The following is a 25,999-nucleotide window of genomic DNA, read 5'->3' on the forward strand; positions in this document are numbered from 1 at the left end:
GGGCAGCGGAGAGCTACCGCGCGCGTCCTGCGCGCGCTTTCGCAGCACCGGACCTTCCCCCCCCCCCCGCTGCCCTGGCTTTAGAGCCGCGCCAGAGATGGATGGACGGACGCTGAGCACACAAGAGTACCTGCCCCTTTAAGGCTGCAGTCCTCACCAAAGCACTGCAACCCTAAACCATCCGAAGTCAAGCAGGGTAAGCTCCGGGAGCAGCTCACTTCTCTCATTCATTCATTCATTCATTTATACATACTTTTCAGGTTTATACATTTCACTGATTTTACATTTGACATTTCAAAACTTGACTTCCTCCCCCCCCTTCCTGTGGTTCCTTAAATTTGTTTTTAATATCTTCTGCGTATCCAAATTAACTTACTTTGCTCATTTGTTCGTCTTCTTTAAATATATACTCTTACGAAACTGCAGGTTATCACAGTAATCCTGCCAATGTTCTTATCTCTTTGCAATTTATATGTAAATATTCGATAAACCATTTCCAATTTTTTTATAATAATAAAAAAAGTTTGTTTTCTTGATTTCTTACTCTTCCAGCAAGTTTTGCCATTTCTGCATATTCCATGTTTTTGCATCCATTCTTCCTTTGCTGGGACTTCTGCTCCTTTCCATTTTGGGGCAAGTAACATTCTTGCCGCTGTAGTTGCATACACAAATAAGTTTCTATACAGTTTACGTAGTTCTGTCCCTATAAAAAAAGGTAAAAGTAAAGGACACCCGACAGTTAAGTCCAGTTGCGAACGACTCTGGTGTTGCAGCACTCATCTCGCTTTACTGGCTGAGGGAGCCAACGTTTGTTCACAGACAGTTTTTCTGGGCCATGTGGCCAGCATGACTAATCTGCTATCATTTCCCAGAATTTTTTGATAATCTTGCAATCCCACCACATATGATTTTGCCATTAGATTTTATCTTATTTATCTTATGATTTTTTTGCTCTCTTTTCCTCATTTATCTACTTGCACTTCGACGTGCTTTCGTACTGCTAGGTTGGCAGGAGCTCGGGAGCTCACCCCATCACAGGGATTCCAACTGCCGACCTTCTGATCGGCAAGCCCTAGGCTCAGTGGTTTAGACCAGTGTTCCCCAACCTTGGGCCTCCAGGCTTTTTGGACTACAATTCCCATCATCCTTGACCACTGGTCTTGCTAGCGAGGGATGATGGGAGTTGTAGTCCAAAAACAGCTGGAGGGCCAAGGTTGGGGAACACTGGTTTAGACCACAGCGCCACCTGCGTCCCTTTAATTCTGTTCCTATAATTCCCCCCCCCCCAAGGCTTCTGGTTTTTTTACAAACATTATTTTAAACATCCTTTTAATTTCATTATATATCATTTCCCAGTAAGCCCTAACTTTACTACAACACCACCACATATGATAAAAAGAACCTTCTTTATCTTTACATTTCCAGCATTTAATTTAGATTTATACATTTTTGCTCACTTCTCTGCAGTTTGTGCTTTGGATGGCAGTGCCCACCCAGGTAACCTGAATCGTAGAGTTGGAAGGGACCATGAGCAGGGTTGCCAACTTGAATAAAATATTCGGGGGGTGCCCAGGTAAGCCCCGCCCCACATAATTGATCACATGACACGGCACTTGCACATCATTTGAATGGCAATGCCTGTCAACTTTGAGGGAGGTCCCCTAGGACTTGGCTCCTATGACCATGATGAGCATCTAGTCCGACCCCTTGCAATGCAGGAATTTTTCTCCCAGCGTGGGCAAACGTTTACTGCTTGGCAGCATAGGCAGCAGACAAGATGTCCTTCATAAATAAATTTCAGCAATGAAATGAAACAGAACAACACGAGTCCTTGGTAGTTTAAAGACAAGAAGGATTGGTGCTGCATATTGCTTTGTGGACTAGAGGCCACTTCAGGGGTGCCATCAGCACAGATTGTTAGTAGTAGTAGTAGTAGTAGTAGTATTTATTGAATTTATATACCACCATATACCCGGAGGTCTCAGGGCAATTCACAGAAAAGATCAACATAAAAACCACAATATATATAATCAAAATAAAAACAACAGCCCAATAACACATCCCCGCCCCCACCCAAAAGAGCCACATTTTAAAAGGGCATAGGATGTCAATCTGCAGTTGAAGGTCAAAACCCCACTGGTTGGCTTTCCACAATAAGAAATAAATGAACACTTAAATTGCAATTAAATTGTGTGTGTCACAAGGAATCATAAGGTGATTTAAGTCCAGAGTCTAAAATTGCCACTGCACAACCATTCCACGTGGAACTTCCAAGTAAAACACACATAGGGTTGAGCATGAAGCTTACATCCAATCTACGGATACCAGTAGGGTTTATTTCAAACAAATTCTGCATACAAGCGGACCACAGTAGTGGCCAATTAGGTTGTACTAATATATTCCCGCATTCAGCCCAAAACTCTGCATCTAGATATTCTTGACTCCCATCGCTTAGACTCCTTGCCTCTGGCACCCGTTTCACAATTAACCACACAGACCGCTTATTGTCTTACAGTTCTGTTACAGGTTTGTTATTTTTCCCTTCCCTTCAGACCTACTTTCCCTTGCACCCATCCTTCATACACAAACATCCTGAAGGATTGTATGCAATATAATGGAATAATGGACTAGAAAGTTGGCAAACAGTACTGTAGTGAAATTATATGAACACATCACAGCAACTCACCTAATGGCTGAGGTAAACAGAGAAACAGGTAAATCAATCCGGGCAATAGCCAGGTTGTAACTTGATTTCATATAATATACAATATGTATAATATACACTAACTGTAATATCTCTCTTAATGGAAAACTATTTAAAGGAAATGTATTAGGTCATTTTAAAAAAGAAGGGAAGTGCTCAAAAAAAGCATCCACCTACATTTTGAAATGGAAGAACTTTAGACTTGTGGTCTGCTCTCTCCTAGGTTTTCATTTAGAAGCAATAAAATGAAACACACTTTTAAACCACATCATGGTAACTAATAAATATTGATCAAGATGATCACAATAGAAAATGCTATTAAGGATATAAGATTATGGAGACAAGGATTCTTGCCAAACTTCATTTATATAAATTATTTACACTGACTGTTCAGGACATTGCTATAAATGATACTAGAGGTCAACAGGACTCCTTTACAAATTTCAGTATTTTGCATTCTCCCACTTTAATGTTTACATAAACTCTGCAAACAATTAATCAGGCCCAGATTTACAGTTCATTGTGTGTTATAAGAGACAGTGATTTATCTGCGTGAAACAATCACTGTGCATAGTGTTATACAGTGTGCAAGAGCCCCACTCCCTGCCCCACTGAGCTTACATTCTAATGTTTGATGGAGGGAAAACAAAAAAAGGGGTGGGAAGGAAGGAATATGCAGTTGTTTCAGTTAGCTGGTAGTAAGCTTAATTACAGGCTAATTGAGTAAGGAACCCAGCTTTGTCACCACGTAATGGACAGGAAAAACTCTTTGTGGTAGCAAAAAGAAACAAATATTATTCCCTTGACAGACAGCTGATGGGTACTGAAGGTTCCTCAGACTTTCACAGACAGCATCCCCTGCTTGAGCCCTGCCCAAGCTACTGCACTGCTGGCAGCTTTAAAGACCTAAGTAAACATTAAAGACCTAGCTAAATAAAGAGTGTTGCCGACCCATGCATTTCCCTAGCTTAACATCCAATAAAACAAATGCATGAGACACTGTCATGACGTTACACATTTCCCTACAAACACAGCCCCCTAATCCAACACACTGGCTGCTATGTGCAGGTGATGGGGAATAATTAGACACAATGGTATCTTGTTTCCTGGCTATCTATGCCTGGAAAGTCTACAGCAGAGCTTTCCCAAATGTGTGTCGTCACATGTTAGCGTGTCTGCTACAATGTCATGCGAAAGCTCCTCACGCTCCTCCTGGGACTGGAAAAGAGTTAGTTGAACCTCCAGTTTTTTAGTAAAACTGAATTACTGTATCACAAAATAATGCATGTTTAAAAAGTGTGTCACCAACATGAAAAGTTTGGAAAGCATCCAGCGGCTGTTGGTCTATGTGATGAGTAAACATCCAAGCCTTGATTCAGATTGGGGACAATAGTTATGAGCAACATTGCAGAAAGCTTGTAGAAATATATGCATATTTCTCTCTGAGATTTCTACTGTCAGCACCTCACATGTGAGCCCTCCAACTCCTTCGTACGCAGCTGTGGGGGCTGCAATAGTGGTGACAGCTATGTCATTATGACTGGGAGGAAAAGAGATATTTCTCTGCCTTCACTTTTTCTCAGCTCAGCCAATCCCTGCACCTGGAATGCCAAGACCTACGTAGTTCCGAGAAACTCTTGGATCAGGTTTTCTAGATCCATACCAGTCAGAATGTAAAATATTCTTCAATTAGTTACCCTAATGAACTGTCTGTGCCTCTTCCTGTAAGAGAATGCGAACCTGCTTGCTCTTCTTAATTAACTTACAAACTCAGAAGCATCTGACACACTTTTACCAGCTAAGACAATTGGGAGTGTAGGAAGTCTTGAGATACAACTCAGCTTGCACTGGAGGCTAATGTGTCTGCGTGGGAAAGAGGACATAGAAATAGGAACCTCCAAGTTTCCTAGACGGTCCTTTCTGACCTAACCTGTGTTGTCCTTCCCTTGGGTGCTAAAATGATACTCTTAAGCAGTGCTTCTTTTCTAGAAAAATTAACTCCCCATGAAGTTGTTAAAGTAAGTGTCACACTTTTTAACCAAATGTAACAAATTTCCTACTTCCTTCTTTATCCTTACCTTCAGCAAGGAAATATTTTCTGCATCTCTCTTGCTGAGTTGCAAAAGCAAGCATGGCTCAAGGCATATCTACCAAAGTCAGATAGAACTGGGATCTTTCCTATCATGCATTTCTTATAATAAACATAGCTTTTTTATTTTGCTAAACTTATAGCCTCATTGTGATTATATCCAGGGCAAAAGTGTGCTCCTCCAGCAGGGATTCAGTAAGTTCAATTTCTGCTGAGCGTTTGAATTCCGAAAACCAACAGTGGATAAACTGATTTGTAGTGACTCTGTTCCTTCCTTCCTGTTTGATTCCAGATGGTTCTATCTTAGCCTCTCTGCTTTTTAACATTATATTTAACATTATTGTACATTTACCAAAGAGATGTATTACATAAGTGTAGACAGCAGCATATATTGACATCTATTTATATCAAATAAAAAACAGCAAGATTCCCTGAATCCAGATAAGACAGAGAGCAGCAATGCAGGGAGACTGAATTTCCCTGTTCTTCCAGAAGTTGAATTCCCACTCAAAAAGCGACTTCTTATTCACAGAGTGACTCTCAACTCTGATTTGGTGCTTCTCGGTTGACAGCTGTGGCAAGGAATACACCTTTTGCCATTTTAAGCTGGCAAGCAAATTATATCCCATTCTCTCATATCAGAATTTTAGCCATTCTTTAGTAACATCTCATTTTGGATACTGTAATGTGATCTGCATTGGGCTGCCCTTGAAGATTGTTTGGAAGCTACTGCTGCAGCCTATTCTGACAGGAGCAGACCACACAAAGCATGTAAGTCTGATCTTGGCTCAGCTGCCTATTGGTATTCTTTTTGACATTTACAGCCCTAAACGGCCAGCATTCCACATATCTAAAGGATCATCTTACCTAGGATTAAACCTTTAACGCATACTAGTCTTCATGTGTTCTAGAGATTGTACTATTACTTATATCTACTTTTCTCTTGGATTCTGAACTATTTTATTGTTAAACTTTAACATATAAAAAGGGGAGGGGGTTACTACTAAATGTTGAAAAGCGTATTTACTCTTCAAGTGTACATAAGATTGCAGTCCTAATATTGCAGCTATAGTTTGTTACTAAACAAACTCTTAAATAGCCATTGGTTTTTGACAACTCACATCCAGTTGCATGCTGTCCATCCTCTTCTTAGAAAAGATGATTCAGGGAGTTGTTGTGCACCAATTGTAAGTACTTTTGGATGTAACAGATTGTCTTGACCCATTTCAGTCTGGGTGCAGGACTGGTTATGGGACTCAATCAGCTTTGGCTTCCCTGATGGATCATCTTTATCAGGAAGAGAACAGGGGAGTACAAGCCTATAACCTATCTTTCAACGTTAGCTTAAGTTACCATGGTCGATGTATCAAAAGCCTATTCTTACTTGATTTTTCAGCGGCTTTTGACACTACTGACCTTGGTATCTTTCTGAGCTGACTCTGTGAGATGGCTATTAGAGGCACTGTTTTACAGTGGTTCGGATCCCATTTTCAAAGCTGGTTTCAGATAATAGCATTAGGTTATTCTTCCAGGCCCCTGGCAGTTGTACTACAGGCAGTGCTATTTTTCTATAAAAAGAGGTGCCGGAGCTTACCTTGTTCTCTTAGAATGGCAGTGACACCCACCTGAGAGCCCTGGACCAGTGCCTGGACTCTACTGAGGTGGCTGAAGACCAACCAACTGACCCTGAATCCTGGCAAAATGGAGGTCCTGTGAGTAAACGGTTTCTGGGTCTAGATAATTGGGTGATTGCCTGTTTTTGATGGGGTTGTACTTCCCCTGAAGGAGGTTCATAGTCTGGGGGTGTTTCTGGATCCATCTTGAATGCTTAGAGACCTAGGTGGCCTTGTGGCTAGGGGTACCTTTCACCAGCTTTGGCTAGTAAGACAGCTCCTGCTGTTCCTGGACTGCAGTAGCCTGACCACCATGGTCTGTGTGCTGGTAATCTCCTGGCATGATTACTGCAATGTGCTTGATGTGGGGCTGCCCTTGAGGTTAGCCCAGAAGGTTCACAGCTGTTGCAAAAGGTGGCAGATTGGCTGCATGTTGGGGCAAGGTACTGCTAAAATGTTACTCCACTGTTGAAAGAATTGTAGCAGCTTGCCAATTAAGCTCTGGTCTAAGTACAAGGTGCTGGGTTTTGCTGTATAAAGCCCTACACAGCTCGGGACTAAGGTACCTGAAAGGCCATCTCACCCCTTGTACACACAGTCAGTCACTGTGCTTAGCAGGTGAGGGCCTCCTGCAGATACCATCAAACAGGAGCTCTGTTCCACACAATAGGAATTGGGCCTTTATCATTGTGGCATCTACCCTTCTGAATTCCATCCCTTTAAGTATTAACCAGATGTCATCCTTGTTGGGTTTTGGCACATAAGAAACACATTCCTTTTTCAAAAAGTCATTTAAGTTGATTTCCTTCCCAGTCTGCATCTATATTGGAATTGTTTTTAAGATTATTTACCCCTTGTTGTCTCCTACCTTGGGAAGCAAGAGCAGGATATAAATTCAATAAAGTCATAGATAAATAATAATTACATGCATTTGCTCTCACGCACCCAACTCAGTTGAAATTACAAAAATAGAAAACACAAGTTAGAAACAATATATTTAATTAAAAAACATATAAATGCAATACAGATCATAAATGATATGTAAATGCATAAGGATGAAGCAGCCATTTTCTACTTTCTCACTTTTAGTGTCATGAGTGCTAGTGTCACGAGTGCAAGTTCTGGATCCTCCTACTTTCAGAATGCACATATTTCTTCATATCCCATGTATAAAATCTTATTAAATGTTGCCAATTCATTCAAATGGGTAGTTTCTAGAATGGTTTCCCCCCCCCCCATTATAACTATTCTGCATTATAGATGGCTACTGCTTAGAGAATGGGTGTCATAATTAATTTTCTACATAAAAGCATACAAAATTGTTAATTACCCTGTTGGTTAACAGTGCGGCTACCTAGCACATGTGTACATACATAAAATCATTTATTTTCTTTAAAGAATATGACTTTCAGATGTTAACATATTGCAGCAAGTTTAGAGACAAATGCTAAAAGGATGTTTACTTGTTAATTTTTGCCATCCAAGGGTACCAGCCCTATAGATTCTTTTTCTTTTCTTTTAGAAAACTATAATTGAGGGCATTTTCTTCCCTTCGTTTAGATAATTCAGAACGAGCTTACAACTTCTTAAGTGGGACCGAGTACTACTAATTTACTGACCACAGAAGTTTCAAGGGGCTTAAACTGTGAAAGACTGTGAAGTTAGTGTGCTTGAAATAGGCCCATTCCCTTGACATTTGTTCAGATAACCCTTCTATATAGACTCGCTATCTCAGCAGGCAGGTTCCACAATTTGGACATATGTTTTAATGGACATTAAAGCAACTGCTGTCACATTTTTTCCATATGGAAATCTGGTAAATCAGCTGTGAGCTTGTTGACTGGAATGGTTGCTTGAGCTGGGTTTGGTGGGAAAGCATGTAGCCTAAAGTGCCAGAATGTTGGGGGGTCTTGAGGCCTTTTTACAGGTTAACAAGATTTACCTAGGTTGCTGCGCCTTTTAGAAGAAAGCAGGCCCTTACTTGTGGCAGGGAACATCCCACCTTCGGATCATATTTGGATTACCTTGCTCTGTGTTGTATGCTTTTGTCCCTGCGAAGCCAATGATTTTATTGATATGTACAGAACTGGCTGGTTTAGCACAGTTTGTTTGATCTGACATAATTGCCCAAATATACTTGTTCTCACTAATGTTTCCTTTTATCAAATAAATATACCTTCTTTCGGAATTGTGTGTGTGCGTGCGCGAGCCTTATTTAGGTAATGCCTTGGTACTAAATCCAATACTTGACTGCTTAGTTCCCTACCAGGTACTGTGTTTTTAGAATAAGGTCAGACAGCAGAGGGTATTGCTTTGACCCTTGTTCCCTTGGAATCTTAGGAACGTCAGGTGAAGACTGGGAGTCTCTTGGCCTGGGCTGGATAGGAGTGGAGGCTGCGTAAATGTAGGGTAGGGGTTAGACCCTGAATATTTGGCAACTACTGAGTCACCCACTGTGTGTTCTGGTTTGGAGCATGTTCATGACATGGTACATATATGTATGACTGTGGAATGGCACATATAATTTTCTGTTAGGCAAGCATCTGTAGAATACTGAGGAAAGGAATCCAAAAACAATGCAGAAAAAAAACCTTACCCTTCAGGCTCATGAACATTTCAAGTGAGATTTCCTGCCTTCTGCTGTGTGCAATGTAAACATAGCGAATTGGCATATACACAACACAAATATTGCAAACGTTACATAGAGTCATACTACGAATTCCAATTTCTGATCCTGCAATATAATAATCTCACATAGATGATAAAGAAATATCTGAAATAAAGTGCTTTAAAACGCAAGCACTTCATGATTCTGTGCATATGAGATATGCACAGAAGTGCCCCCCTCACGCACACAAAAATACATCTTACTTATAAGCAAATACTGGATAAAACTTTTTGAAAAGGAAAATCCAATACACAGCAAATGGTTTTAGCTTCATACTTGATTGCAAGTGTTTTGTACTTTTGCCTCCTATTCTCATGCAGCACTGCATAACTCTCTCCCCAATCCACACACAAAAAAAGTTAAGTTCCACAGTTATAGATTGCACTTTTACAGCATAAACCTCAACTCTTCAATTTTCAGTGTCCTTTTGGAACAAGTTCAAAAAAGTACGTTGTTTTATGAAACAGGAAGATTTCTCCTGAGTACTTCTTTTGATGCTGGAGCTATACTGTCTGGAAAGGTTACTTCAAATTCTATAATCAAGTCACCTCGTTGGTCGGGATTTTTGGGAAATGGCAAGCCATATCCTATAATTCTTCTTCTCATTCCAGGTTTTACAACTTCATTTACTGTCATAGGTATGGTTCGACCTTCTATTGTTGGTACATTGATTGAGGTGCCACACAAGGCCTAAAAAATAAGTTTAAAAAGCCAAATCAGAAGCAGCAGGACATTTTTTTTTTGTAAAGCACTTAAAGAAAAATAAGTATCTATGAAATATAACTTAGAAATACAGTTACAGTATTATACATCCTATACGGTTGCTCTATGTTGGGTGTATTGGTAATGCTAGAAACACTGTAAGTAAACGTATTTTCAAGTAAAGCCTAGGGTGTAATTTTCAGAAGCAGAGATTGAATCTTATACAAATAATTCCTGTGTAGCCCAAATTCTTACAGCACAATCCTAGGTATGCATTTCATAACTATAAATGGTTTTGTAAATGGAAAACAATAAGCAAACACAGCTGAACAGTTCCCACTACGTAGAGCAGAAGTGGCTAACCTGCGACCACTCCCATATGACCAATGACATTGCTGGCTCAGGTTTATGGGAGTTGGCATCCAACAACATCTGGAGGGTTACAGGCTCTCCATCCCTGCTTTACATGGAGCTTCTTGTGCATATAAGCACTACCAGTAGTGGTTGGCAGGGCAGCGGCCGGTGGAGCTGCTTTGCTGACCTAGTTTCCCAATGTCATGCATTGCTGCCCAATACCAAGAGGGAGAGGGGCAAGGCAATGGGGACCTCTGAGTAGTGCAAAGGCATTAGATTGGCTGCACCCATACCAACTCCCTGCTGCTTTGCCACTCCTCCTCTTGCTAACCAGCAGTGACTTCATGGTGTTGGCAAGTCAGGTTAGCAATGCAGCCCCACTGGTCACTACTGCACACCATCCATCTTCTCCTTGAGGTAGGAACCATCTAAGCCAGATGTAGGTAACATAGTACCCTTCAGATAATGCTGTCTACAACTTGCTTCATTTGTTATCAGTGGCTACGGTGGATGGGGTGGGTGGGAGTTTTAGTTCCAAATACAGAGGGCATCATGTTGCCTATCCCTGATCTATTCATGCAAAGCATAAGTGCACTGCACTCGTTTTGCAACCCATGGACAAAAATGAAGGAGTCCTACATGCACGGAATTCAGTGTTTATGTAAGAATCCCAGTAAACCACTGTCAGCCAACCTATTAGGAATGCCAGACTCTCTAACTAATTGTACTTGAAACAAAACAAAAAAAGCCTGGCCTAAGCTGTATTCAAAATAAAATTAGCAAAATATTAGTTGCTTAGATTCACTATAGAGAGGTATTTACACAGTAACTGTAATATTATAAGGCATAGCTCATAGTGCTATTTAGTTTAGTTTAGTTTGTTCTATTTCATTTTGCTTGTTTAGTTCTAACTGCAACATAATGTACATATACATCAATTTAACACCCATTTATATAAAAGCATTGGTTTAAAATTAAACCTGTGCCATCTCAGCTAAGTTTACTGTTGCTTACATTGGCCAAGTGTTGGTTTGCATAACTGCACCATTTTGTATCCATCTACTCAATTGCTACAAAATTAGAAGCAAAGCAGATCTTGTTGTCCACACAGCACTGATTTCTCTGTTTTGAAAATCTGCAACTTTATTAGAGTGTAGGTGGGTGCTTCCCCCACCCCCCAGAGGCATTCTGGTGGGAGTTTTGCTCATGAGTCTGTTTTGGGTTTCTGCATTTGTGTTCCAATAACCTTTTAGACCAACACATTTTCTATCATGCTGCAGATCGATGCCACATCCTCATACTGCAAAGAGCCACTGAATAGAATCAGAAAACATCCCAGCCAGTTAAAAGGTAGGCTCAACTGAGTACATGACTAACTTCTGTTGCAGGCAGAGAGTTGTGCCCAATACTAGTCCTACTCAGAGTAGATCCACTGAAGTAAATGAACCTGAGTTAGCCAGATCCATTAACTTCAGTGGGTCTACTCCAAGTTGGACTAGCATTGGATTCAACCCAGAATAGAATAGAAAATGGTAATGAAGGGAAAGCAAGAGATGGCACAAGCAGCAACCAGAAGTACAGTGTTAGCTTTGGATATTTTATCCCACACTCTGTTATGACATGCTGAAGTCAAAGAATAGCAGTCATCCTTCTTCCAAACAGTGCTGAACTATTCAACACAGTGGGTGGAATCCAGTGTTACACCATGGTGGAAGTGCCATCAATGCAAGCAACTGCAGCTTGCCAGATGGAACTATCCCCCTCTCCTCCTCCCTGGGTGCTGCTCTGGGAGTTCTCCCAACACTCCCCCGGAGTTGATTTTGGGGCATGCTGGTTGGAGGGGACACTGGGGTGAGGAGAGGGGAAAGCCCCATTGTGCAAGTGGAAGTTCTTCTGCAGGGCTTGCGCTGACAGGACTCGTTAGGTGAATCACACCCATTATCTGGGTGTCTACATATTTATCAAACAACATCATCTATGGCAGGCTTCCTCAAACTCGGCCCTCCAGATGTTATGAGACTGTAATTCCCATCATCCCTGACCACTGGTCCTACTAGCTAGGGATCATGGGAGTTGTAGGCCAAAAATATCTGGCGGGCTGAGTTTTAGGAAGCCTGATCTATGGGCTATTATCATGTTCAACTCAGCTTTGACTGTAAAACAATGTGAACAGGTTTGAAGCACAGATGGCATGAAGTTTTAACAATACCATTCCAAAGCATAACAAGGTACTTACCTCTCGTAAGGTGATCTTGACAGGATAGACAATATTTGAACCATCCCTCTTGAAGTGAGGATGTATTTTATCTTTAATAACAAACACAATATCAGCTGGTATGGTACTAGGTGTTTCATCGCCTTCTTTGGGGAATGTAATTTTGGTGCCCTCTTTCCATCCTCTCTTGATATCAATAGTGAGGATTTTATCCTCCGTTCTGACACTTCTACCATCTGGGTTGAGCCGTTTTCGGGAAATTCTCATTCTTTTTGTGCATCCATGGTAAATCTCTTCCAGTGATACCTTGAGTTCATGAACAATAGGGGGATCTTGCTTACGACGGGGTTGGCTACCAACAGTGTTTCTTTCCCTTGGGAATCCATTCATATTGAAAGAAGTAAAGGAACCAAATGGATCTCCATCCACTTCCATTTCTTCAGTGTCTCTGCCACCAGGCATCCTTCTTCCAAAGAAGATCTCAAAAGGATTCGCACCACCAAAAAATGCTGCAAATGTGGCATGTGGGTCTCCATGAAAGGAGTACCGGAAAGTACCACCTTGCCCATCTGGCCCTCCAGCTCCTCCTTTCAGTCCTACAAAAGGGTACAAATAAGTTTAACAATGCCAACCTTAAATACAGGGAACCAGGCAGAGGGCCTTCTCTGTAGTGGCACCCACCCTGTGGAATACTCTCCCATCAGTTGTCAAGGAGATGAGTAACTATATAACCCTTATAAGATATTGAAAGGCAGCCCTGTATAGGCAAGCCTTTTAATGTGTAATGTTTTCTTATGTTTTTATACATGTTGGAAGCTGCCCAGAGTAGCTGGGGCAACCCAGTTGGATAGGTGGGGTACAAATAATAAAATTATTATTATTATACTGGTTTAGAAATGCACACAATAGCCAACTATAATAATGTATTGTATACACTTAATGATGGGACTTCCTTTAGAGTTTTCAGTAGGGCCTGCTTCGAGGAAGCAACCATTGGATTGGGCCACACATCAAATATAACACAGCCCAATCTTACATGCATTTATTTGGAAGCCCAGCTGAGTTTAATTGGACCTACTTCTAAGTTTTGAATAGACTACAGCCCAAGAAATTATAAAATGCTAAAGTACTGCAAGCTACGCAAAGTGATATTTATAAAGAGATCTTATGAAGTTATGCTTTCACACTCATGCTGACAGTTACCTCAGCTATTTCAAGCCTGCCATTTCTTCCAACGTTATGGCACCCACCTACACTCTGTGATTAATTACACCTACGCAGCCATCCTAAATTTAAACAGTTTCTTAGCTTTCTAGTCTATCTTCAAAACACCTAAGCAGACTCTGCATGAGAAGGCTGTGGGCCATAACTCTATAGTCTTTGGTTCTAAATGTCATCTGCTGCTTGGTAGAGTGTGTGTGTGTGTGTGTGTGTGTGTGTGTGTGTGTGTGAGAGAGAGAGAGAGAGAGAGAGAGAGAGAGAGAGAGAGAGAATGAATAGAAAAGAACATGAATGTTTGCAAGTTGGGGATGTAGTACCCAAAGTTAGGAGAGAAATTATGCTGTCATGGATTTTAATCAAATTTACATTAGGATGGGATTCAGAAATGCAAGAATATAAATCTCTAGAAAGGTTTTATAACTCTACTTTCAAAAATCTTATTTGTGTTGACTTAGAACCATGAAAACAAAAATCAAGTCTTTTCTCCAAGCTGAGAAAATATTCAGTAAATAAAAATAGGTTGCTAAAATGGCTTTTCAGGCTAAACCTAGTCTCTTAGCTATGATGAGCATGATGATCATATACAGATGTAGTACTAATGCCAAGCGGGCTGACAAACCATACCATGTGCTTAGCGGAATGACACTTCCTAGAATAGATAATGGATAGGTTTTGCTGAAAGGACACCGGGTCCCATGGCTATAAAAAGGGGCTCTGGACCCACAGTCTGCCCATGTCCTGGGCACCAGTAAAGCTGCTGCATTCACCAAGATTTAAAGCTTTATAAGCTTATTAAATATCTAATGTGTTACACAGAAATATTAGGCATGATTTTTATGTTTGGTGACAGCTGCTTCTATTCCTTTCATTTTAATTTCTCACAGGACGAGTAGAAAATCCATGCTGATTATGGCTGGGAAAGAAGCAGACACACACACACTGGTATAATTAGGAAAAGGAGGTAGGTTAGGAATGAAAAGGGGACTAAAGAACATGTGAATGCCTAAAGAATGCTGATCCTTGACTAAGAATAAGGAACCCATTTGTTTCAAGGCCTCACAGAAGTCCAATGACTACAAGAGAAACAGTGATCCTGGAGCTGCAGTATTAAAACTTCAAGTAGAACCAGCATTTATAGAAAGGTGTAGATTTGTGATGAATTCAAACTTCTCGGAGCAATCATCATCAAGAGCTCATCAATTAAGTATTCACATGTTTTCAATAGACCATCATAAAGTGAAAAGTCTTGTTTCATTGAGGGAGTATGTTATTGTAATGAAGCCAGCTTAGGTCAGCATTTGAACAATTTTGAACCATAAAGGTAGCAACCCAGTTCCAAAAGTTCTAAGAATCCATCTAAACTAAATTATTTTAACATAATAGTTTTAAGCTAAACACACTGCTTCTGGGCCTCATTCACTTGGCACTTTAGCACTGTTTACAATTAAGCTGAAAACTTGTCCTAGTATTTCATGACATCAGACAAATTCTTTCCTTTCCAGGCAAGATGCCAATATTGGCTGGAGTTTGGACACCTGGACCCTGGCTGAGAAGGGCCATTTTTAATAAAAGCTTATTTTAATAAAACTATACCCGTATATTTTATGCTACCTTGGAAGAGTGAGACAAACTCAGCACACTATTGCAAAGTTTTTGTAACATAAATTAAACAGTATCTACTAACATGTTTGACAGATGAATCAAATAGATTCACCTAGAAAATAACCTAAATTAGAACATTCCATAGAAGTATTAGACTCTCAAGCAAGTCTTGAATCCTCAAACTATGTTACTACATCTAATTGCTCAAACCTGCTTCTTAAAAACTGCCTCACTGCATCTGACATTTTAAAAAAAGCTTTCTTTTTTAAGCTAAAACTACTGTACATAAAATTCTTTTACCTTCTTCTCCATACTGATCATAAATTTCTCTTTTTTGGGGATCACTCAGCACCTCATAAGCTTCTGCAATCTCTTTGAATTTTTCTTCTGCATGGGGAGATTTGTTCTTATCCGGATGCCATTTAAGGGCTTGTTTTCTGTAAGCTTTCTTTATGTCTTCATCAGATGCTCCCTTTTCGATCCCAAGAACGGAATAATAATCCTTTCCCATACTGAACCTTCACAAAGTTTATTTCCTTCTATATAACAGCGTCCAGTTTCTCAGCTTGCGATGTTGCTGGAAAAGCGTTAACAGAAGTCACAAGAGCAGCAGTTTTAGTAAGCAGCGGGCAGACTGCTTATTACATTCTCCCCTTCTTGGTCGTTTCATACAGATAAATATACACAGTGGTAGAGACACTGCCACCCAGAGCCCTCCCAATTATACTACGTGTCTGTGCTCTTTCTAGAACAGCAAATGCTGTAAGACGTCACTTCCCAAGCTAACTACAGCCAAAACTCTGCAGTGTTCCCTTTCTGCAGTTAACTGTTCAATGTCCTTCTCCCTCTGAATCTGAATGAATTGCTGATAGGGGAGGAAAAACCTTAACCCCCACTTTCCTTTTGTACATGGACGTATATTTCAGACACTGGTCAAATTTTGTACAATGTGATAAAGTAATAAGTGTGAAAAATGAAACTGTTAGATAAAAACAACAACAACGCCCTGATTTCTTAGTTGTGAGGAATCGGTTAACAGGATAGAGATGGCATGCAATTAACAAGAAAAATTATGGGAAGGTAAAGATCTTATGAAACACAGGCCATGTCTCCTGCTCCCAGTACATTGGTTTTGATTTCTTCACTTTCAGCCTATAAAAGCAAAATGCAAGTGCTTCTCTAGCAGCAACACAACTGAATGATTGATTGCCTCGCAGCACCAGTCACTTTCCATGCTACCCTCTAGGCACGAGTGACAGATACAAAATAGATTAAGCCTTTGCGTGAATTTGCTTTCCTCATGGAATGTCAAATGTTGAAAAAAAAAAAAAGCCTAGCATAGAGTAGGGTACAAAAAGCAACCTGTCAGTTTTTTGCAGTCATTTTAGTTGCAGGTGGCACCAATATATAGGTGGACAGTACAATCAGGTAGCTGAAACAGCAGAAGCAACAAGAGCCAATTTCAATTGTTTCAGGGAAAATATAAAAGTAAATAGGGGCTAATAGTTGCTTTTCAGTTAACCTTAGATCGCATCAAGTATGACTTACAAAAGACCATGACTTAAATTATGTATTATAGTTTCACTCTTCTTTTTCCCAGAGAGCCAGTTCGCATGCCTGTTAAGGGAGAACCCAACCACATATTCTCTATCCAGGCTTTTTTGACTGCCTAACCCAAGCAGTTAAAATCATCTGTTTGTTACATTGATTTCACACTGGAGTGAAAGTCAAGCATTCTAGTTTATGTTTGTTTGCTTATTCCAGTAAGCGGTGGATTCTGATACCTTTAAAACCAGCCTGTATTCTCAGACATGGTGAATAGCACAGTACAATCAATCATTTTCCAAGTCTCGGGGTAGGAGAGCCTTGGAATATCCATGAAAGCATTATCTTTTTGCCTTTAAATTTCTCATAATAGAACTGCCATTGACATCAAAACTAGAATTTCTTTCTACCAATGTTCGGAATTCCAAGAGAGAGTTTGGAACCTGCCCTCAACAGCTGCTCCATGCCAAGAGACGGTTTGCTCATTCAGTCCTGATTACAAAGGGCCTGGGGGGTGTCCTTGGGGGAATTTATCCCTCCCTTTGCCCATCTCCCTTGCAGCTTTCTTATAATTTGAAGAAATGCATGTAAGGTATGCAACAAAGAGATGCAGTGTAGAGTGATCCTGTTCAGCACTCCCCATTGCATTTCTCTTCCCTCCCAGTTTTCTTCCACACACCCCAACAGACAGTCAGCATTCCATTCCCGATAAATTCTACTGAAGTGCAACAGCTGAAATTATATGAAGTTTCTCATATACAGCTGTCTAGATAAGGGAATGGATGGATGTTTGAGGCGGGTGGGGAAGAATGAGGATGGGAGAAAGCCTGCCAAGAGACATTGGAAGGAAGTAGAATAGACTACCACCAGCAAAATTACACTTGTGTTGCAGCATTTTCTATAGCCTTCAGGAGCAACTCAAGATAGTTTTCCTCTGAATTGTTTAGTTCTCATACCTCGTAGATTGCCTACTCCACATCATCCTACTAAAGCCAACTGATTTTTTGGTTAGCTACCTTGAAACTTTTGTCTGAAAGATGGCCTAGAAACCTTTTACCAAAAATAAAGCAGGCATGCCAACAATGACACTTGTGTCCTCTGTGTGTCAGATATGAATGGAAAGGGCATAGATGTGCGCACAGAAACCTTTGCCTTGCTCTGGAACACAGCATACTCTAGTAGTTAATTTGGACACACAAGCAATCCAAATAACACATTCCTCTTCTTTCACTAGTATCACTTCTCACTACACCAGAAGGTTCTTCATGGAAATAAACAGGGAACAATTCTCATTACGTGTTGGTGAGTACTTATCCTCCTACCAACTCTAAAATATTTCATGAGCCATTTCACAATTCTGCTTGACTTAGTCCACAGAGATATGAGTGAAGCAAAACAAAAAGCAGTGATGCCACTGTAAGTCGAGCATATGTGGGAAAGGGGATTGGCATGAAACTGTGTGTGACTTATTAAATGACATTTTGGCTTTCTTTTTCTTTTATAGATTCAAGTCCCTATGTCAAACCAGTTTACCATTAGAAAACAGACATATTCATCAAAAACATTTTTGCAGTTAAAATTAGTAATGTGTATGTTTCTTTTTTTACATCGGAGGTGGTATTTGTGCTGCTGTTTCTGACACGTTATATAACCATAAAATGAGATGAAAATACAGCTGGTCTTTTCTTCAGAAAGTGTATTTATAGCTTGTTTGAATAATATATTCATGTTAATAGGAAGGTAAGACCTAGGGAAGAGCTTATTCTATTTTCTACAACATGGCTTCAAAATGATGTGATCTATTCTATTAACCGAAACAGTTCAAGTAGTGTGACCAATCAAAGTAAATAACAGGTAAATCTAAATTTAAAAAAAACAAATTTCTATTTGTAAAGCCTCCCCCCCCCACATGGAATTTGAGTTATCTATTGGTCTAGATCAGGCATGTCCAACAGGTAGATCACAATCTACTGGTAGATCACAGGGTGTTCCTGGTAGGTCCTGGTAGATATTTGGCCCCTCAGTGATCCCCCCCCCAAAAAATTGCAGTCTATTGGGAGTTGGACGTCCCTGGTCTAGATGGATATCTAGCCTTTAAAACAAAGGCTGGTGGTTTTACTGGAAGCAAGGTGAGGTGTATATAGTGAGGCATCATGTAGCATACTCTAACTTGCTGTAAAGAATTGGTAGGAATAGCTTTTGTATGCAAAGAGAGAGGCAACAAGAACTTATTTTACAAAAAACTTATTATCTTACTTTGCCAACCTATGTAAATAAAAGTTAATGGGTGCTTCCCTCTGTTCTATCATCCTGCCCCATTCTTCTGCCTTCAACATATCCTAGTACAGTCTTCTTCCTATACACTTCTCTGCACGACCAGAGCAGGAAGGAGTTGGAATGAGCAGCTTCCACAGCACAAATGGTGGCTGTTGTTCATCCTACATACAGTCTGGCAATTTTAAGGTTATGGCAGAAACGGATACATATTGGACAGCTGTTTCAGGGGCTATGTTCTGTCCACCTAACTTAAAAGGTAAATAACTCTTGTAAAGGAAAACAGGACCTTACCTGACCACAATCCTTACACACAGCAATACGTGAAGTTTCCTCTGATCCTGATCTGCTCAGTTTATTTTTGTGAGAAAGGAACTCAGGATATCATGTTCTGGAACTGAGCAGGGAATATTTTGTGTAAACATCCTCTCCTTGTCTTTCAGTTGCCAAGTAAAAGCTCTAGTTAGATTCTTTCACTGGCTTTGTTTTTGGCAAGACCAACATAGAAACCAACTTTTGTGATGGGCTTAATAGAGAGTAAAGACAGAAGAGCACTGAAGCTTATAGAAAAAGTGTCTGTTCTGCTGTTGCTCATGCTATTTGTGTACTGTACATCAGTGGAGAATTTTACTCAGACACTCAGTTCAATGTCACACAAAGGATATTGAACACTAAGCAGCTGAAAATTAACATGACACAACAACTGCATGGAATCCATGATCAGAGTGCAAGGGTTCTATTCTGAAAGCAAAGAATTTTCTCTCATTTTCTCCAGGTTCCTGTTTGACATACTGTAAAATACTTCTCCTAAGAAAGTTTCCTCTTCCTGGCCTATCTTTTGCCAGGTACTTTTAAGGAAGCCAACCAACATTTTGAAACTACTTTAATATTATGAGAACAAGCCTCATCAGCCTTCAGGCTCCCACACTTTTCCTCCAGCTACCCATGTCATCTGAACACAGGCAAACCATAGTTATCCTAATTATGGTTTGTTGAAACAAGCCAGCTTCATATAGTAGTTTATGAAGCTGACTTGTTTCAACTAATCATAGTTAAGATTAACCAGTATCTAAGGGGCGGCGACACTAAACTGTGCTTTAATCTGGAATGAAAGCTGCAAAACTCCACCTTATCATCAAAATTCAGCCAATGCATGTCCATGTCCAGCAATTAAAATATGTCATGGGTAATGGGGTTGAGAAAAAGGTAAACATCCTCAAAAATATACCAGTGAATAATTAGAGCTCTTCTCGTTTACTTTCTATAAGTACTTTAAAACATGACCTAGTGTCTATCCCACTATTTAATCCCAAGTAGAGCATAAGAAAATTATTCCTATCAAAACTTTACCAAAAAAGGAACAGCACAAATTTCAGCTGTAGACATGCAATGTATTTCAGGGGGGTGGAGTGTGTTTCCAAGTATCCATGCCAGAGACTTACTCTCAAGGGCTTTTCTCCACCCACACATTGGAGTATGACTCACAGTGCTAAAGTTAAAGTTTACAGAAGACTTAGAAGTCCAATTCTCTTGCGCTGTGAAATCCAGTAAGAAAAGACTGGATTTGATTCCTTAAACCTATCCAGCAGGAAGATCCATGGCAGGTAATTGGGTGACAGAAGCGACAAATGTTTTGAACTAAAATTCCCAGATGATGTCACACATTAGGAGCTCTACAGAAAGAGAAAGCTGCATAGCTCTGAGCATAATTTGTCTATTCAGATCAGAAACAACTAAAGGTGGTTGCTTAAGTCTTTGAGTTTTAGTATTCCTGTGCCACTCCATATCTCACAAGAGGCCCTTCTTCGAACCTGTTACAAATAATATGGCATGTTACAAATAACAACCCAGAACTACCATATTCAGTATTTGTATTCATTAACTCAAGAATGTGCTTTCCCTTGCAAACAGTTATCTTTGAGAATTCCTGGAGAACAGGTGAAGTCCCGGCAGACTGGAGGGCAAATGTTGTCCCTATTTTCAAAAATGGGAAAAGAGAGGACCCAAATAATTATCGCCCAGTCAGTCTGACATCAATACCAGGGAAGATTCTGGAGCAGATCATTAAGCAAACAGTCTGTGAGCACCTAGAAAGGAATGCTGTGATCACGAATAGTCAGCATGGATTTCTGAAAAGTAAGTCATGTCAGACTAACCTGATCTCGTTTTTTGACAGAATTACAAGCCTGGTAGATGAAGGGAACGCAGTGGATGTAGCCTACCTTGATTTCAGCAAGGCATTTGACAAGGTGCCCCATGATATTCTTGTAAAGAAGCTGGTAAAATGCGGTCTTGACTATGCTACCACTCAGTGGATTTGTAACTGGCTGACTGACCGAACCCAAAGGGTGCTCATCAATGGTTCCTCTTCATCCTGGAGAAGAGTGACTAGTGGGGTGCCACAGGGTTCTGTCTTGGGCCCGGTCTTATTCAATATCTTTATCAACGACTTGAATGATGGACTCAAGGGCATCCTGATCAAATTTGCAGATGACACCAAACTGGGAGGGGTGGCTAACACCCCAGAGGACAGGATCACACTTCAAAACGACCTTGACAGATTAGAGAACTGGGCCAAAACAAACAAGATGAATTTTAACAGGGAGAAATGTAAAGTATTGCACTTGGGCAAAAGAAATGAGAGGCACAAATACAAGATGGGTGACACCTGGCTTGAGAGCAGTACATGTGAAAAGGATCTAGGAGTCCTGGTTGACCACAAACTTGACATGAGCCAACAGTGTGACGCAGCAGCTAAAAAAGCCAATGCAATTCTGGGCTGCATCAATAGGAGTATAGAATCTAGATCAAGGGAAGTAATAGTGCCACTGTATTCTGCTCTGGTCAGACCTCACCTGGAGTACTGTGTCCAGTTCTGGGCACCACAATTCAAGAAGGACACTGACAAACTCTGGAACGTGTCCAGAGGAGGGCAACCAAAATGGTCAAAGGCCTGGAAATGATGCCTTATGAGGAACGGCTAAGGGAGCTGGGCATGTTTAGCCTGGAGAAGAGGTTAAGGGGTGATATGATAGCCATGTTCAAATATATAAAAGGATGTCACATAGAGGACGGAGAAAGGTTGTTTTCTGCTGCTCCAGAGAAGCGGACACGGAGCAATGGATCCAAACTACAAGAAAGTAGATTCCACCTAAACATTAGGAAGAACTTCCTGACAGTAAGAGCTGTTTGACAGTGGAATTTGCTGCCAAGGAGTGTGGTGGAGTCTCCTTCTTTGGAGGTCTTTAAGCAGAGGCTTGACAACCATATGTCAGGAGTGCTCTGATGGTGTTTCCTGCTTGGCAGGGGGTTGGACTCGATGGCCCTTGTGGTCTCTTCCAACTCTATGATTCTATGAAACAAGTAGTGAGGGGTGTTGCCTACCCCCATTCTACTTGACAGCAGCTTATTAAATGAGCCATTTAGATGCAGTCAGCAAGAAGCCCTTTGCCCAAGTTACTGCAAGTTGTACCACACCTGACTGCAAATCCTCAAAAAGATTTACAAATTGTACAACTATATTGCTTCCCTCAAGATTTTACCTTGGCTAAATCTATTTACAAAAATAGAGAATGATTTAAGCACTGCCGATGATTCGCCTCAGAAACATCCGTTCAGCTACCACAAAATCCTGTCTAGATCCGACTATAAATAATTCAATGGTTGCTCTTTCCAAAAGGCTTTTCTTCTCATTCTTCCCCCTGAAAAAACCTCCTGTGGAATGCAGGAATATTAAACGAAGGCCTAGCATGGGTTATGTTGTTATAGCAGGGGAAAAGCCAAGCAGCTCTCCACTCCAAGAGTCTAGTCCCCTTTGTTGGGGGGCAAGAACACTTTCACGAAATAATGAACTTCATGTGATTACATACAGTTCATGAGTTAGTGCGCAATCTAGTGCTGCTGCTCCTCTAAATTAAGCTGTAAAGCAGGATCAAGAACGTATGGAACTCTAGATGTTGCTGAATTACAACTCTCATCAGTTACTGCCAGCATGTTTATGCTTCAGGGAAAATTGCATGAAATGTAACCAACTTCTTATTGTGGATAAACGCTTGAAAGCTATTTTATTAATACATTTTGAAAAACTGTGTTTTAAACTCTTTGGATGTTTTATATGAGCACCATCTGACTATGCCCACTAGAGGTCACTAAACAAATATTAATCTTTACAGATACTAGAAATCTTACCATCCCAAGGTTTTCAGTTTAGAAACATTATGGAAAATAAGTACTGTAGTTATTTTTGTTACATTAAACTCGCCCTTTGTCCAGTGTAGTTTCTTTGCCACTTGCTCTTTAGTCTTAATCATGTGTTGTAGGTATACAGCTGAGGTAGAGGTTGGCCCAGGGTCAATGTTATTTTCATATCAAGCAGCAATTTGAACCTAGGTCAATGACTATCTTACAAATTTCAATTTGTGGCGTACTCCTGATAATGAAACCATGATCATTCCTATTTCTTGCCCCCCACCGCAAGCTCACAGCTTCAAAATAGATGTTATGATGAGCAGTGGATTCCAGAAAAAACACATTATGAATTATTTTGAGGATGTCTGTCGCATTGAGCCTGTCTCCTCTGCTTGAAGGCAAAAAAAGCTGCACAATACCCCCATATCATTGTTTCCACCAATCACTATGTTCAAGGAATTAAGAGAGAATTGTGCAACTTACCGTATATCAAGGCTAAAGTGTCAACACTAAGTCCCTTAACTCGCTAAATCTTGCCTAGTGAACCCTACGTAAATCTTTCAGACAGAAAGGAAAACAGTGTAACTGTATGTCTTACAAAAAATATAAATCTAACATGCAAGTTACCGCTTCTTCTATGGACCCTGCACTTTGGGATATATTTCTCCCTGCTTAACACATAATATAACCCAATCCTATATATACTTTTTTGGAAAGTTTTTGACGCCAATGGGATTTTGGTTTTCAAACTTTTCTATCCTGAAGAAGCACTTTCCACATAGCAGTATCTTTGGGACCCACAGTTGTCATCTATGAACCAGTGTCACACTTCCCTGCAGTCATACATTGCAAAGGAACATCAACAACAGCAGACAAGCTGTGTTTCAGCAAAGGTTGTGCACAATTACTGAACTTACTGAGGAATCATTAAGTTTCCAATCAACCTCAAGATTCTACAGAACAGTCTAAAACCACTACACTAAACTAGACATGCAAGTTTAAGATCACAGATTAAGATAAAGCATTGTCTCCAATTAAGTCACACTCAGAATAGAGCCCTTGTAATCAACAGGCTTTACTGAATTCACCAAATTTACTTCCAAGTATGAGCTCATCCACACTTACCTTTTGCTCCATACTTTCTAGGCACAGGTCCACCTGCCACTTTCCCCAGGAAAACCTGATCTTTACTGCCAAATTGGAGTAAATGGCAATATGGGTTTTCTGCAGATTGCTGTTTGATCTGATTTAGCAGCAAAGAGCAGGGAGTTTTGGAGTAAGCACTGGAGCAAAAAGAAAAGACCTAGAAAGCCTGGCCTGTGCCTAGAAATGTGGAACAAAGGTAAGTGTGGTAAGAAATGTGGAACAAAGGTAAGTGTGGGACTTTACAGAGCAGCAGGAACCCTGTTGTACCTGCAGCCCTGCTACACACTTGGTAGCCAGGGTAGCGAGTCAGGCAGATTGCTGCACTGGCCTGGAGCTGCTCAAGCCAAAATTGGGCTTGCTGTTATGTCGCAGCGATAGGGTCAGCTTGTGTGGGCTTGGCACTACTGAGATTCTGCCAGTGGCACTTCAATCCACCTGTACATTTGAAAGGCTGAAAGTGGAGTTTCACAGCATCACTATGCAGGCAGAAACCACGCCCAAAACATGTGTCCCCCCACCCTCAGTCCAGCACAAAGGGGGGGGGGTATGGATTCCAGTTGGATACAGCCCAAGGAGTTTGTCTGATCCAAAATGTCCAAGATGCTATAACTGTAATGCATTAGAAAGGATTAGATTAGATGGTGCATGGAAAATACACACCATATACTTAAAAGCACATCTCCACCTCTTACGAATCCTGGGAACTGCAGTTCACCCTCTTGCAGAGCTACGGTTTCTAGCACCCACAGGCTACTGTTCCCAGAATTTGGGGGTGGGAATCGGATGCAAGCCCCTTAGGGCATGTTATTACTTACAGACAGCATCTAGTCCCTGGAGTGTTTCTGAGGCCTATGCATCAGTACCAGAAACCCACGAGACATTTGCCCCTCCCCTCCCCGCCACATCCAAATTTAAGACATCACCGCCTGGAGGAAAAAAACACGTGTTTGTTTTTTGGGAACAGGGGGTGGAAAAGCTTTAATATAAACGTTATGGGCAGATACGAAATCAGCATTCATGGTTTTCTCCGGGACCTTACATGCTTGTTTCAGGGGCGTGCGCTTCTCTTTCGTTTTAACAACGTTTATCAAAACTTTAGCTGCGCTTCGCAGGCCCACCAATTTTGCTTGGGTTTGTCGCTATATATAAGGCGACTGCGAACGGCGGCCCGAGCCCGTTACTTTACGCGCCTTGCCCCCTGAGAGAGGCAGGCCCTCGTCGCGCTCACTCCGCCCGCCCTGACAGACTCACTCGCAGGCCCAGAGGCTAAGGCCGCGACGACGGCGCTCCTCGAGAGACGCGACGACAACTCCCTCAGAGCCGCCTCCTCCCCTCCGCTATTGTCCGAACACGCCGGCTCTGGAGAAACGTCAAAACGCCCGGGGGAGGGGGTTTTAAGAAAAGAGCGCGAGAGGGAGGGCTTTTGGGGATAACCTATCGCGAGATGTAATGCCGCCCACCCCGCTTAAAACGTCACCACGGCAGCTCGCCCGCGAAGAAATCGCGCGAGCCTCTCACGCCCCCTAAGGGAGTACGCAACCCCTCCCCTTTCCACATTTGCAAATCTCGGCCTGTAATTCGTCCCATCTCGCGATAATCTCCTCCCTTTTCCCTCTTCAAATGCTTTCCCCCCCCTCCTTTTTTTTTACCTTCCCGCCTTGAAATCTCATGCCCTTTT

General features: G+C 41.1%; 1 protein-coding gene and 1 long non-coding RNA gene across 5 annotated transcripts; one reads left to right on the plus strand and one right to left on the minus strand.

Moving 5' to 3' along the window:
- Positions 1–96: 96 nt before the first annotated feature.
- Positions 97–18,001, plus strand: LOC309534952. Its single transcript, XR_014220926.1, has 3 exons — positions 97–196; positions 11,411–11,480; positions 17,948–18,001. It is a non-coding gene; the product is annotated as an uncharacterized lncRNA (long non-coding RNA).
- DNAJB4 (DnaJ heat shock protein family (Hsp40) member B4) lies at positions 7,389–25,722 on the minus strand. Of its 4 annotated transcripts, XM_082227545.1 has the most exons (5): positions 25,573–25,719; positions 24,840–24,930; positions 15,469–15,745; positions 12,367–12,941; positions 7,389–9,764 (listed from the first exon to the last, which is right to left on the minus strand). In XM_082227545.1, the coding sequence occupies exons 3-5, from the start codon at positions 15,677–15,679 to the stop codon at positions 9,531–9,533; spliced, it is 1,020 nt and encodes a 339-aa protein (XP_082083671.1). In that variant the 5' UTR covers positions 15,680–15,745; positions 24,840–24,930; positions 25,573–25,719; the 3' UTR covers positions 7,389–9,530. The 4 variants fall into 4 exon arrangements, with proteins under 4 accessions (XP_082083671.1, XP_082083670.1, XP_082083672.1 ...); XM_082227544.1 differs by lacking the exon at positions 24,840–24,930 and having other exon boundaries at positions 25,573–25,722; XM_082227546.1 differs by lacking the exons at positions 24,840–24,930; positions 25,573–25,719 and adding an exon at positions 19,282–20,036.
- Positions 25,723–25,999: the final 277 nt, after the last annotated feature.

Source organism: Podarcis vaucheri (genome assembly GCF_965113315.1).
Source record: "Podarcis vaucheri genome assembly, chromosome: 6".
In the NCBI taxonomy this organism is placed as follows: domain Eukaryota; kingdom Metazoa; phylum Chordata; class Lepidosauria; order Squamata; family Lacertidae; genus Podarcis; species Podarcis vaucheri.

What these genes read in the sequence shown, in the direction of transcription:
- DNAJB4 (XM_082227544.1), bottom strand. Translation starts at nt 15,679, where the DNA reads ATGGGAAAGGATTATTATTCCGTTCTTGGGATCGAAAAGGGAGCATCT. An exon ending in TGATCAGTATGGAGAAGAAG is followed by an intron (nt 12,942 to 15,468) that starts GTAAAAGAATTT and finishes ACCCTTTTGTAG; the next exon opens with GACTGAAAGGAGGAGCTGGA. An exon ending in TCAAGATCACCTTACGAGAG is followed by an intron (nt 9,765 to 12,366) that starts GTAAGTACCTTG and finishes CTTATTTTTTAG; the next exon opens with GCCTTGTGTGGCACCTCAAT.